This window comes from Entelurus aequoreus, linkage group LG10 (assembly GCF_033978785.1).
Source record: "Entelurus aequoreus isolate RoL-2023_Sb linkage group LG10, RoL_Eaeq_v1.1, whole genome shotgun sequence".
NCBI classification, from domain to species: domain Eukaryota; kingdom Metazoa; phylum Chordata; class Actinopteri; order Syngnathiformes; family Syngnathidae; genus Entelurus; species Entelurus aequoreus.
The window spans coordinates 73,864,792-73,879,155 of NC_084740.1; the positions used below are offsets into that span (position 1 = coordinate 73,864,792).

The following is a 14,364-nucleotide window of genomic DNA, read 5'->3' on the forward strand; positions in this document are numbered from 1 at the left end:
CCGCTGCTGCCCACTGCTCCCCTCACCTCCCAGGGGGTGAACAAGGGGATGGGTCAAATGCAGAGGACAAATTTCACCACACCTAGTGTGTGTGTGACAATCATTGGTACTTTAAATATGCTCCCCCCCCCCTCCAAACTGAGCCTACTCCCTCCCTCCCACCTTGTATTCGGTGTATAAAGAATAATGCATCTCTCTCCCTATTGCACACTCCTTACACTGCAAAAAGTCAGTGTTCAAAAACAAGAAAAAAAAATGAGGGGTATTTTATTTGAACTAAGCAAAATTATCTGCCAATAAAACAAGAAAATTTGGCTTGTCAAGACTTTCCAAAACAAGTCAAATTAGCTAACTTCAATGAACCCAAAAATACCTTAAAATAAGTATATTCTCACTAATAACAAGTGCACTTTTCTTGGTAGAAAAAAAACATGAGACCTTTTTCCTCAATATGTTGAAAAATATTCTTAAATGAATCAACACAGTAGTTAATACTATGATCAATGTTAATTAAAATACTAAATGTGGGATATAAATAATAATGGAAGTGTAATTGTTTGTATATAGTATATAAATTGGTACAAATGTTTAACAAGTGTACAAGGATATTTCACATGCCTTTACTGTGTATATAATTGAACTGTGTTTATGTTGTGTATATTATGTATTTATAATATGTTGTACAAAGGACATTTAATAATTTTCGGAAGTTCATTTTGTACAAAGGACACTTCATAATTTTCGGAAGTTCATCTTGTACTTTGACATTGTTTATAGGGTTAAGCGCAATAAGTGTTCAACTTCAGCCTAAACCCTTTCGGTCTGCAACATTTTCATTTTCAATCTATGAATGTACAACTGTTTGTTTATTTTGTTGACGATTGACCGAAGAAATAATAATAAACTAAACTAAACTAAATGAAGTAAATGCTAGTGCCATTATCTTGACATAATGATATGCGCTCGGCATCATGATTTTTTTTTTCATGCTTGAAGTAAGAAATGATTACTTTAAAAAAGTACTTTTATACTTGTGAGTGTTGATGACACAGCTTTGCAACAGTTGATATTCTAGTTTCAAGCATGTTTTACTCAATATAGGTCATCAAATCTCAGCAACAAGCTGTAATATCTTACTGAGATCATTTAGGACCAAAACCCTTAAAACAAGTAAAACACTCTAACATAAAATCTGCTCAGTGAGAAGAATGATCTTATCAGACAGAAAATAAGCAAATATCACCCTTATTTGAGATATTTCATCTTACTTAGATTTCAGTTTTTGCAGTGTATAGACACTTTGCTATGAATGTGACCTGTCCCTTTTGAAATGCTCAAGCTTCTCAAATAAATCTAAGAAAGACAATTTTGTTTGACTACTTGATTAGAAAATTTCCAATACACTATTGTCTACTGAAAAAAAATTCCCCAAACACACATAACACAATCCTTTTGGTTCTCGGTGATCTCAAGAGGTTTGCTGATAATGTTTCCTTGCACTTTTGTTTATATACACTACCGTTCAAAAGTTTGGGGTCACATTGAAATGTCCTTATTTTTGAAGGAAAAGCACTGTACTTTTCAATGAAGATAACTTTAAACTAGTCTTAACTTTAAAGAAATACACTCTATACATTGCTAATGTGGTAAATGACTCTTCTAGCTGCAAATGTCTGGTTTTTGGTGCAATATCTACATAGGTGTATAGAGGCCCATTTCCAGCAGCTATCACTCCAGTGTTCTAATGGTACAATGTGTTTGCTCATTGGCTCAGAAGGCTAATTGATGATTAGAAAACCCTTGTGCAGAAAACAGTTCAGCTCGTTACAGAAGCTACAAAACTGACCTTCCTTTGAGCAGATTGAGTTTCTGGAGCATCACATTTGTGGGGTCAATTAAACGCTCAAAATGGCCAGAAAAAGAGAACTTTCATCTGAAACTTGACAGTCTATTCTTGTTCTTAGAAATGAAGGCTATTCCACTAAATTGTTTGGGTGACCCCAAACTTTTGAACGGTAGTGTATATATATTTTTTATTTGTGTACGGTATATTTTTCCATATTATATAACTTTTGGGATGTTTGATTTTCCTGTTACTCACTTGTTTATTACGGGTAGTAGATCATAATCAGGGTTTTTTACTTCTTCTGCACAGCAATTAACAGAGTTTTCTCCCCCCCCCCCCCCCCCCGCCCTGCTGCAGACCATGCACGCCCACTCTCAGTTCTGCATGAGCGGCGACTACACGCTGGAGGGCACGGCGGCCAGCATCAAGCAGCTGTCGCGGGAGGAGGCCGACGAGCACTTTGTGGTGGTGCTGAGCGACGCCAACCTGGAGCGCTACGGCATCAGGCCCGAGCGCTTCGCCCAGGTGCTGACCTCCGACCCGCAGGTTAACGCCTTCGCCATCTTCATTGGGTCGCTGGGCGATCAGGCTGAAAGGTGAGGCGAGGGGCTGGGGGAAATAATAAGCTGGGAATGTCCCAAAGATGGACACCAGGAAGTAGGAGGCTGAAAGGCGCAAGCTATGAATAATTGATTTGTAAAGAAATCATCAACAGCTTTTGTGTCAGTGCTTTAGGTTCAAAGTTCAAGCAGACAACGTCTTTAACAAACACTTGAAATGACGAACGTCTCCCCGCCTGCTCTTCACCAGTTTTGGCCTGTGTTGTCTCCACCCGGATTTAGAAAAGAGCTGTCAATACACACAATAGTAGCTTGTCACCAAAGCACTTTAAAGGCCTACTGAAAGCCACTACTACCGACCACGCAGTCTGATAGTTTATATATCAATGATGAAATCTTAACATTGCAACACATGCCAATACGGCCGGGTTAACTTACAAAGTGCAATTTTAAAATTCCCGCTAAACTTCCGGTTGAAAACGTCTATATATGATGACGTATGCGCGTGACGTAGCCAGTGAAACAGGAGTATTGGTACCCCATTGAAGCCAATACAAAAAGCTCTGTTTTCATTTCATAATTCCACAGTATTCTGGACATCTGTGTTGGTGAATCTTTTGCAATTTGTTTAATGAACAATGGAGGCTGCAAAGAAGAACGTTGTAGGTGGGATCGATCGGTGTCTTAGCGGCTAAGTACAATACTTACAGCAACACAACAAGGACTACTTACCCTGATAGCAGACGCCTAGCCGATGCTTGCCGCCAAACCCACGGATGAAGTCCTTCGTCGCGCCGTCGATCGCTGGAACGCAGGTGAGCACGGCTGTTGATGGGAAGATGAGGGCTGGCTAGCGTAGGTGGAGCGCTAATGTTTTATCATAGTTCTGTGAGGTCCGGTTGCTAAGTTGCTAAATTAGCCTTAGCGTCGTTAGCAACAGCATAGTTAAGCCTTACCAGGCTGAGAATTTTTAACCGTGTAGTTACATGTACATGGTTTAATAGTATTGTTGGTCTTCTGTCTATCCTTCCAGTCAGGGGTTTATTTATTTTGTTTCTATCTTCATTTGAGAACGATGCTATCACGCTAGCTCAGTAGCTAAGTGTGTCACCGATGTATTGTCTTGGAGATAAAAGTCACTTTAAATGTCCATTTCGCGTTCTCGACTCTCATTTTCAAGAGGATATAGTATCCGAGGTGGTTTAAAATACAAATCCGTGATCTACAATAGAAAAAGGAGAGAGTACATAGTTCTGTGAGGTCCGGTTGCTAAGTTGCTAAATTAGCCTTAGCGTCGTTAGCAACAGCATAGTTAAGCCTTACCAGGCTGAGAATTTTTAACCGTTTAGTTACATGTCCATGGTTTAATAGTATTGTTGGTCTTCTGTCTATCCTTCCAGTCGGGGGTTTATTTATTTTGTTTCTATCTTCATTTGAGAACAATACTATCACGTTAGCTCAGTAGCTAAGTGTGTCGCCGATGTATTGTCGTGGAGATAAAAGTCACTTTAAATGTCCATTTCGCGTGCTCGACTCTCATTTTCAAGAGGATATAGTATCCGAGGTGGTTTAAAATACAAATCCGTGATCCACAATAGAAAAAGGAGAGAGTACATAGTTCTGTGAGGTCCGGTTGCTAAGTTGCTAAATTAGCCTTAGCGTCGTTAGCAACAGCATAGTTAAGCCTTACCAGGCTGAGAATTTTTAACCGTGTAGTTACATGTACATGGTTTAATAGTATTGTTGATCTTCTGTCTATCCTTCCAGTCAGGGATTTATTTATTTTGTTTCTATCTGCATTTGGGAACGATGCTATCATGTTAGCTCAGTAGCTAAGTGTGTCACCGATGTATTGTCTTGGAGATAAAAGTCACTTTAAATGTCCATTTCGCGTGCTCGACTCTCATTTTCAAGAGGATATAGTATCCGAGGTGGTTTAAAATACAAATCCGTGATCCGCAATAGAAAAAGGAGAGAGTGTGGAATCCAATGAGCCAGCTTGTACCTAAGTTACGGTCAGAGCGAAAAAAGATACGTCCATCACTGCCTCTCAAGTCCTTCACTCTAACGTTCCTCATCTACGAATCTTTCATCCTCGCTCAAATTAATGGGGTAATCATCACTTTCTCGGTCCGAATCTCTCTCGCTCCATTGTAAACAATGGGGAATTGTGAGGAATACTAGCTCCTGTGACGTCACGCTACTTCCGCTACAGGCAAGGCTTTTTTTTATCAGCGAGCAAAAGTTGCAAACTTTATCGTCGATTTTCTGTACTAAATCCTTTCAGCAAAAATATGGCAATATCGCGAAATGATTAAGTATGACACATAGAATGGATCTGCTATTCCCGTTTAAATAAAAAAAAATCATATAATTTCAGTAGGCCTTTAAGGACACTCTCCCGGCGCCCCCTGTGGGTGCTGGTCAAATGTCACAAATATCCTTCAAGTTTTATAAGCTGGAGAGCAGTGTTCCTAACCATAGGGCGGAGGCCCATTGTTTTATTAGCAGAGCGCCGCCAAAAAATATCTGTTTCTCAGCCGTGGTCCATATGGGTCGCAGCCAATGTTCCCTCTAATTTTTCATGTGTGTGAGCAAAGGCAAAAAGTCCCTGAGCATTGAGTGGAGCCCATGTGAGCAACATCAGACGTGCACACTGTGGCTACACCAGCAGCACACCTGTCCCAAACCAGTTCAATCTCCATCCACCCATCCATTTTATACCGCTTGTCCCTTTCGGGGTCGCTGGAGCCTATCTCAGCTGCATTCGGGCGGAAGGCGGGGTACCTCATCCCAGGGCCAACACAGATAGAGAGACAACATTCTCTTATTATTTTAATCAAAGGACAACAGTCATTTCCATTTCTAATAGAAGTGTTTAGGCCCACTTACAATGACAATAACAACAAATATTGTTTTGCATGAACTGTGTACTAGTATTGTTTGCCCCTTTCAGACATTGCATTTAGTTCCCATTTAAACATCCACATGTTGCACAATGAGATGTAAGCAGGGGATCATGTGTACATTCCTGCAACTTCCTGTTTGTAAAAAATATATTTTTATTAGTATTTATTTTTAATATACTAACAGCATTTCATGATTAATATTTATAAATGAAGATTCCTAATAAATGACACTAGAATAAGCACACATTTGATTGGTGAATCATAGTGTAACGACCTGGAATGACACTTTATGTGTGGTGTTGGAGTTGTCCGACTTTTTGTGTGGCTGCAAACGCATCGCTGGCTAAGTGCCACATGTGCACGTGTTGGCGCAAGTGAGAAAGAGCGAGCGGCTGCTGTTGATATAACAAAGTTGCTTTTGGTCTGGTTTGTACTGCAGAAAATGACCACTTTTGCTAGATATCATTTTTTCTACTAATGTTTTGGTGATGTGTTTACGGCCGACAATAAAGAGTTTTGCTCAGTAAAGTGATGGATGGAATTCATGTCCTCAAAGCGTCTCGACAGACGTTACAATATTTCAACAACGATGACGAAAACTATATTAAATTTTTATTTTATTGTATTTTTATTTTTTTAACATAAATAAATACAATCATGTGTGCTTACGGACTGTATCCCTGCATACTGTATTGTTCTATATTGCTATATAATGTATATATTGTGTTTTTTATGTTGATTTCATTTAAAAAAAAAAATTTTTTATTTTTTTAACATAAATAAATACAATCATGTGTGCTTATGGACTGTATCCCTGCATACTGTATTGTTCTATATTGCTATATAATGTATATATTGTGTTTTTTATGTTGATTTCATAAAAAATAAAAATATTTTTTTAACATAAATAAATACAATCATGTGTGCTTACGGACTGTATCCCTGCATACTGTATTGTTCTATATTGCTATATAATGTATATATTGTGTTTTTTATGTTGATTTCATTAAAAAAAAAAATTATTTTATTTTTTTAACATAAATAAATACAATCATGTGTGCTTACGGACTGTATCCCTGCATACTGTATTGTATCTATATTGCTATATAATGTATATATTGTGTTTTTTATGTTGATTTCATAAACAAAAATTATTATTTTTTTTTTTTTAACATAAATAAATACAATCATCTGTGCTTACGGACTGTATCCCTGCATACTGTATTGTTCTATATTGCTATATAATGTATATATTGTGTTTTTATGTTGATTTCATTAAAAAAAATAATAATAATAATTTTTTTAACATAAATAAATACAATCATGTGTGCTTACGGACTGTATCCCTGCATACTGTATTGTTCTATATTGCTATATAATGTATATATTGTGTTTTTTATGTTGATTTCATTAAAAAAAATAATAATAATAATTTTTTTAACATAAATAAATACAATTATGTGTGCTTACGGACTGTATCCCTGCATACTGTATTGTTCTATATTGCTATATAATGTATATATTGTGTTTTTTATGTTGATTTCATAAAAATAAAAAAAAATTCTTGTGCGGCCCCGGTACCAATCGGTCCGCGGACCGGTACCGGGCCGTGGCCCGATGGTTGGGGACCACTGGTGTAAATCATAAATAAAAACAGAATGCAATGATTTGCAAATACTTTTCAACCTATATTCAATTGAATAGACTGCAAAGACAAGCTACTTAAAGGCCTACTGAAACCCACTACTACCGACCACGCAGTCTGATAGTTTATATATCAATGATGAAATCTTAACATTATAACACATGCCAATACGGCCGGGTTAACTTATAAAGTGACATTTTAAATTTGCCGCTAAACTTCCGGTTCGAAACGCCTCTGCGTGTGACGTATGCGCGTGACGTAGCCCGGCGAACACGGGTATGCCTTCCACATTGAAGCCGATACGAAAAAGCTCTGTTTTCATTTCATAATTCCACAGTATTCTGGACATCTGTGTTCGTGAATCTGTTTCAATCATGTTCATTGCATTATGGAGAAGGAAGCCGAGCAAGCAAAGAAGAAAGTTGTCGGTGCGAAATGGACGTATTTTTCGAACGTAGTCAGCCACAACAGTACACAGCCGGCGCTTCTTTGTTTACATTCCCGAAAGATGCAGTCAAGATGGAAGAACTCGGATAACAGAGACTCTAACCAGGAGGACTTTTGATTTGGATACACAGACGCCTGTAGAGAACTGGGACAACACAGACTCTTACCAGGATTACTTTGATTTGGATGACAAAGACGCAGACGTGCTACTGTGAGTATGCAGCTTTGGCTTTTTTTTTGCGTATGTACGTAACTTTTTTAAAATATATAAGCTTTATGAACCTTGGGTTAGGTGAACGGTCTTTTGGCTGAGTGATTGTGTGTGTTGATCATGTGTTTGAATTGTATTGGCGTGTTCTATGGAGCTAGGAGCTAGCAGAGGAGCTAGGAGCTAGCATAACACGTACCGTACCGTACGTGCGCGTCACGTACGTAACTTTTTAAAAATATATAAGCTTTATGAACCTTGGGTTAGGTGAACGGTCTTTTGGGCTGAGTGATTGTGTGTGTTGATCGGGTGTTTGAATTGTATTGGCGTGTTCTATGGAGCTAGGAGCTAGCAGAGGAGCTAGGAGCTAGCATAACAAACACGCAGGTGTTATTATGCAGGATTAATTTGTGGCATATTAAATATAAGCCTGGTTGTGTTGTGGCTAATAGAGTATATATATGTCTTGTGTTTATTTACTGTTGTAGTCATTCCCAGCTGAATATCAGGTACCGTGAGTATGCAGCCTTGGCTGCTAAACATTCGATAACTTGACCGTATGTGCGCGTCACGTACGTAACTTTTTAAAAATATATAAGCTTTATGAACCTTGGGTTAGGTAAACGGTCTTTTGGGCTGAGTGATTGTGTGTGTTGATCAGGTGTTTGAATTGTATTGGCGTGTTCTATGGAGCTAGGAGCTAGCAGAGGAGCTAGGAGCTAGCATAACAAACACGCAGGTGTTTTTATGCAGGATTAATTTGTGGCATATTAAATATAAGCCTGGTTGTGTTGTGGCTAATAGAGTATATATATGTCTTGTGTTTATTTACTGTTGTAGTCATTCCCAGCTGAATATCAGGTCACCCCCGGCTCTCACAGCATCTTTCCTATCTGAATAGCTTCAACTCCCCACTAGTCCTTCACTTGCACTTTACTCATCCACAAATCTTTCATCCTCGCTCAAATTAATGGGGAAATTGTCGCTTTCTCGGTCCGAATCTCTCTCACTTCATGCGGCCATCATTGTAAACAATAGGGAACTTTGCGTATATGTTCAACTGACTACGTCACGCTACTTCCGGTAGGTGCAAGCCTTTTTTTTATCAGATACCAAAAGTTGCAATCTTTATCGTCGTTGTTCTATACTAAATCCTTTCAGCAAAAATATGGCAATATCGCGAAATGATCAAGTATGACACATAGAATAGATCTGCTATCCCCGTTTAAATAAAAAAATTCATTTCAGTAGGCCTTTAACATTCGAACTGGAAAACATTTTTTTTTGCAAATATTAGCTCATTTGGAAATTGATGCCTGCAACGTGTTTCAAAAAGCTGGCACAAGTGGCAAAAAAGACTGAGAAAGTTGAGGAATGCTCGTCAAACACTTGTCAGTATCTACAGTTTGTCGCTACATCTGTAAGTGCAAGTTAAAACTCTCCTATGCGAAGCGAAAGCCATTTATCAACAACACCCAGAAACGCTGGGCCCGAGCTCCTCTTAAGGTGGACTGATGCAAAGTGGAAAAGTGTTCTGTGGTCTGACAAGTCCACATTTCAAATTGTTTTTGGAAACTGTGGACGTCGTGTCCTCCGGACCAAAGAGGAAAAGAACCATCTGTGATGATATGTGAAGGCACCATTAATGCTGAAAGGTACATACAGGTTTTGGAGCAACATATGTTGCCATCCGAGCAACGTTATCATGGACGCCCCTGCTTATTTCAGCAAGACAATGCCAAGCTACGTGTTACAACAACGTGGCTTCATAGTAAAAGAGTGCGGGTACTAGATTGGCCTGCCTGTAGTCCAGACCTGTCTCCCATTGAAAAGATGTGACGCATTATGAAGCCTAAAATACCACAACGGAGACTGTTGAACAACTTAAGCTGTACATCAAGCAAGAATGGGAAATAATTCCACCAGATAGCTTCAAAAATGTGTCTCCTCAGTTCCCAAACGTTTACTGAGTGTTGTTAAGAGGAAAGACCATGTAACACAGCGGGGGGGGGGGGGGGGGGGGGGATTCCAGTGTTCAAATTTAGAAAAAGGGTCAGAGTTAGGTCGGTGCATAACGAATGGTCTTCAGCAGAAAATAACAAGACTTGATGTCTGCTTCTTGTAATAATAATAAGAAAAGACACCTCATGCTGCATGTCCTCCATTGTTCTCCTCCATTGTTAACTATGCGGGCTTCCTCTTCTTCTGTTCATGCCAGTGAGTGAAAGACAGACTAGAACATTTTGTCTTCTTTTATTTTGCAGACAAATACTTCTCTGCCTCTTTTTTTGTTGTCTCAGACTCCAAAAGACCCTTCCGGCCGGGAGATCCTTTGTCGCCATGGACACCAAACAGATTCCGCAAATACTGCAGCAGATCTTCACGTCCACCATGCTGTCCAGTGCTTGATGGTACCTTAGACTGATGACACACTCACACACACACACACACACACACACACACACACACACACACACACACACACACACACACACACACACACACACACACGCACGCATGCATACATGTCTTGCCTACTTTGTGTGGACCCACGTTTGGTCAGTAGGTTGTGAGGGCCCCCCTTTCCACTATAGCTAGAATGCTGAAAAAAATATATCAAGCACTAGATGGGAGTAGAGAGTTGCAACCTCACTTCAGAATGCAAAACACATAAAGTAAAAAAAAAAATTTCACTTTTGCAGTTGTGAGGACCGACCGCTGTTGCTAGGTAGATTTGACCGTACACACGCATAGTAGTAAGTTATGCGAGTTGGCCATTTTTAAGGACAGCAAACACACACACACACACACACATTCATATTCCTGACACTTGACTACATGCTTTAAAAAAAAATTAAAAAAAATTGGTTAGTCGTATCCCGCACATGTTTGTCCATTCACATACACATATAACGGTGTGGTTTTCACACATGTTCAAATATGATTTCAAAACAGGTATTGTGTGTCCATTTACATACACACGCAATGTCAACAGTCTGCCCGTCAACATGCCCACATCGTGTCAACGCCTGTTGGTCTATTCACATACACACCGAATTCGAACTCGTTGGTCCATTCACGTACAGCACGTACAGAATTTCAACATGCCTGTTCATTCACGTGCATACAGAATTTAAACGCGTTTGTCAATTCATATACACACTATTTTACACATGTCTGTCCATTCATATGCACAAATATGTACTGTAAATCCATTCAAATACATACATAATTTACTCATGTTTACCCATTAGGAATACACACAGAGTTTAAATTAGTTCATCCATCCATGTGCACAAATGTAAATGTGTTTGTCCATTCACATACACACATAATTTAAACACCTTTGTCCTTACACACAGAATTTAAACATGTTTTTTCCATCCACATACACTCATCATTTCAACACGGTTGTCTATTCAGAATACACAAAGAATTTAAACATGTTTGTCTATTCACTTACACACATAAATTTAAACACGTTTGTCTATTCACTTAAACACATAATTTAAAAATGTTTGTCCATCCACCCGTACAAACAATTTAAATGTGTTTTCCATTCACATAAATGTATTTTTGTCCATTCACAGACACCTATAATTTAAACTTGTCTGTCCATTCACACAAACACATAATGTAAAAATGTTATTTCATTCAGAATACACACAGAATTTAAACATGTCTGTTCATTCACATACACACAGAATTTAAACATGTCTGTCTATTCACATAAACACACAATTTAAAAAGGTTTGTCCATTCACATACACACACAATTCAAATATGTTTATCCATCCAGGTCAACAAACCATTATAAATATGTTTGTCCATTCACATACAGTACATACAGAATTTCAACATGCCTGTTCATTCCCGTGCATACAGAATTTAAATGTTTGTCATTTCATATACACACATATTTTAAACATGTCTGTCCATTCATATGCACACAGGATTTAAATATGTACTGTAAATCCATTCAAATACATACATAATTTACTCATGTTTACCCATTAAGAATACACACAGAGTTTAAATAAGTTAATCCATCCATGTGCACAAACCATTTAAATGTGTTTGTCCATTCACATACACACATAATTTAAACACCTTTGTCCTTTCACACAGAATTTAAACATGTTTGTCCATTCCCATAGACAGAATTTCAATATGTTTATCCATCCAGGTGAACAAACCATTTAAATGCGTTTGTCCATTCACATACACACATCATTTAAACACGTTTTTTCATCCACATACACACAGCATTTTAACAAGGTTTTTCGTTTTGAATACACACAGAAATTAAACATGTTCGTCTATTCACATACACACAGAATTTAAACATATGTGTCCGTCCACATGCACTAACTATTTGAATGTGTTTGTCCATTTACATACACACATCATTTAAACACGTTTTTTCATCCACATACACACAGCATTTTAACAAGGTTTTTTCGTTCTGAATACACACAGAAATTAAACATGTTTGTCTATTCACGTACACACAGAATTTAAACATATTTGTCCGTCCACATGCACAAACTATTTGAACGCGTTTGTCCATTTACATACACACATCATTCAAACACGTTTTTCCATCCACATACACACAGCATTTTAACAAGGTTTTTCGTTCTGAATACACACAGAAATTAAACATGTTTGTCTATTCACATACACACAGATTTTAGACATGTTTTTTCATCCACATACACACAGATTTGAACAAGATTTCTCGTTCTGAATACACACCGAAATTAAATATGTTAATCTATTCACATATACACAAACTATATACACGGGCACAAACTATTTAAATGTGTTTGACCATTCACATACACACATAATTCAAACATGTCTGTCCATTCACATACACGCATAATTTAAACATGTTTGTCCATTCCCATAGACAGAATTTCAGTATGTTTATCCATCCAGGTGAACAAACCATTTAAATGCGTTTGTCCATTCACATACACACATCATTTAAACACGTTTTTTTCATCCACATACACACAGCATTTTAACAAGGTTTTTCATTCTGAATACACACAGAAATTAAACATGTTTGTCTATTCACGTACACACAGAATTTAAACATGTTTGTCCGTCCACATGCACCAACTATTTGAATGCGTTTGTCCATTTACATACACACATCATTCAAACACGTTTTTCCATCCACATACACACAGCATTTTAACAAGGTTTTTTCGTTCTGATTACACACAGAAATTAAACATATTTGTCTATTCACATACACACATATTTAAACATGTTTGTCCATTCACATACATACAGATTTTAAACATGTTTTTTCATCCACATACACACAGATTTTAACAAGGTTTCTCGTTCTGAATACACACCGAAATTAAATATGTTAATCTATTCACATATACACAGATACACAAACTATATACACAGGCACAAACTATTTAAATGTGTTTGACCATTCACATACACACATAATTCAAACATGTCTGTCCATTCACATACACGCATAATTTAAACATGTTTCTCCATTCCCATAGACAGAATTTCAATATGTTTATCCATCCACGTGAACAAACCATTTGAATGTGTTTGTCCATTTACATGCACACATCATTTAAACACGTTTTTTCACCCACATACACACAGCATTTTAACAAGGTTTTTCGTTCTGAATACACACAGAAATTAAACATGTTCGTCTATTCACATACACACAGAATTTAAACATGTTTGTCCGTCCACATGCACCAACTATTTGAATGCGTTTGTCCATTTACATACACACATCATTCAAACACGTTTTTCCATCCACATACACACAGCATTTTAACAAGGTTTTTTTCGTTCTGAATACACACAGAAATTAAACATGTTTGTCTATTCACATACACACAGAATTTAAACATGTTTTTTCATCCACATACACACAGATTTTAACAAGGTTTCTCGTTCTGAATACACACCGAAATTAAATATGTTAATCTATTCACATATACACAAACTATATGCACGGGCACAAACTATTTAAATGTGTTTGACCATTCACATACACACATAATTCAAACATGTCTGTCCATTCACATACACGCATAATTTAAACATGTTTGTCCATTCCCATAGACAGAATTTCAGTATTTTTATCCATCCATGTGAACAAACCATTTAAATGCGTTTGTCCATTCACATACACACATCATTTAAACACGTTTTTTTCATCCACATACACACAGCATTTTAACAAGGTTTTTCGTTCTGAATACACACAGAAATTAAACATGTTTGTCTATTCACGTACACACAGAATTTAAACATGTTTGTCCGTCCACATGCACCAACTAATTGAATGCGTTTGTCCATTTACATACACACATCATTTAAACACGTTTTTCCATCCACATACACACAGCATTTTAACAAGGTTTTTTCGTTCTGAATACACACAGAAATTAAACATGTTTGTCTATTCACATACACACATATTTAAACATGTTTGTCCATTCACATACACACAGATTTTAAACATGTTTTTTCATCCACATACACACAGATTTTAACAAGGTTTCTCGTTCTGAATACACACCGAAATTAAATATGTTAATCTATTCACATATACACAGATACACAAACTATATACACAGGCACAAACTATTTAAATGTGTTTGACCATTCACATACACACATAATTCAAACATGTCTGTCCATTCACATACACGCATAATTTAAACATGTTTGTCCATTCCCATAGA

At 37.4% G+C, this 14,364-nt stretch overlaps 1 protein-coding gene across 3 annotated transcripts in view; it reads left to right on the forward strand.

Moving 5' to 3' along the window:
• Positions 1–14,364, forward strand: part of vwa8 (von Willebrand factor A domain containing 8) — a 304,338-nt gene that overhangs the window by 252,305 nt on the left and 37,669 nt on the right. For all 3 annotated transcript variants that reach the window (XM_062061646.1, XM_062061645.1, XM_062061644.1), the window contains 2 exons: positions 2,204–2,442; positions 9,916–10,026. In XM_062061646.1, coding sequence (XP_061917630.1) covers positions 2,204–2,442; positions 9,916–10,024 — 348 coding nt within the window. In that variant the 3' untranslated portion in view covers positions 10,025–10,026. The remainder of the gene's footprint in view (positions 1–2,203; positions 2,443–9,915; positions 10,027–14,364) is intronic.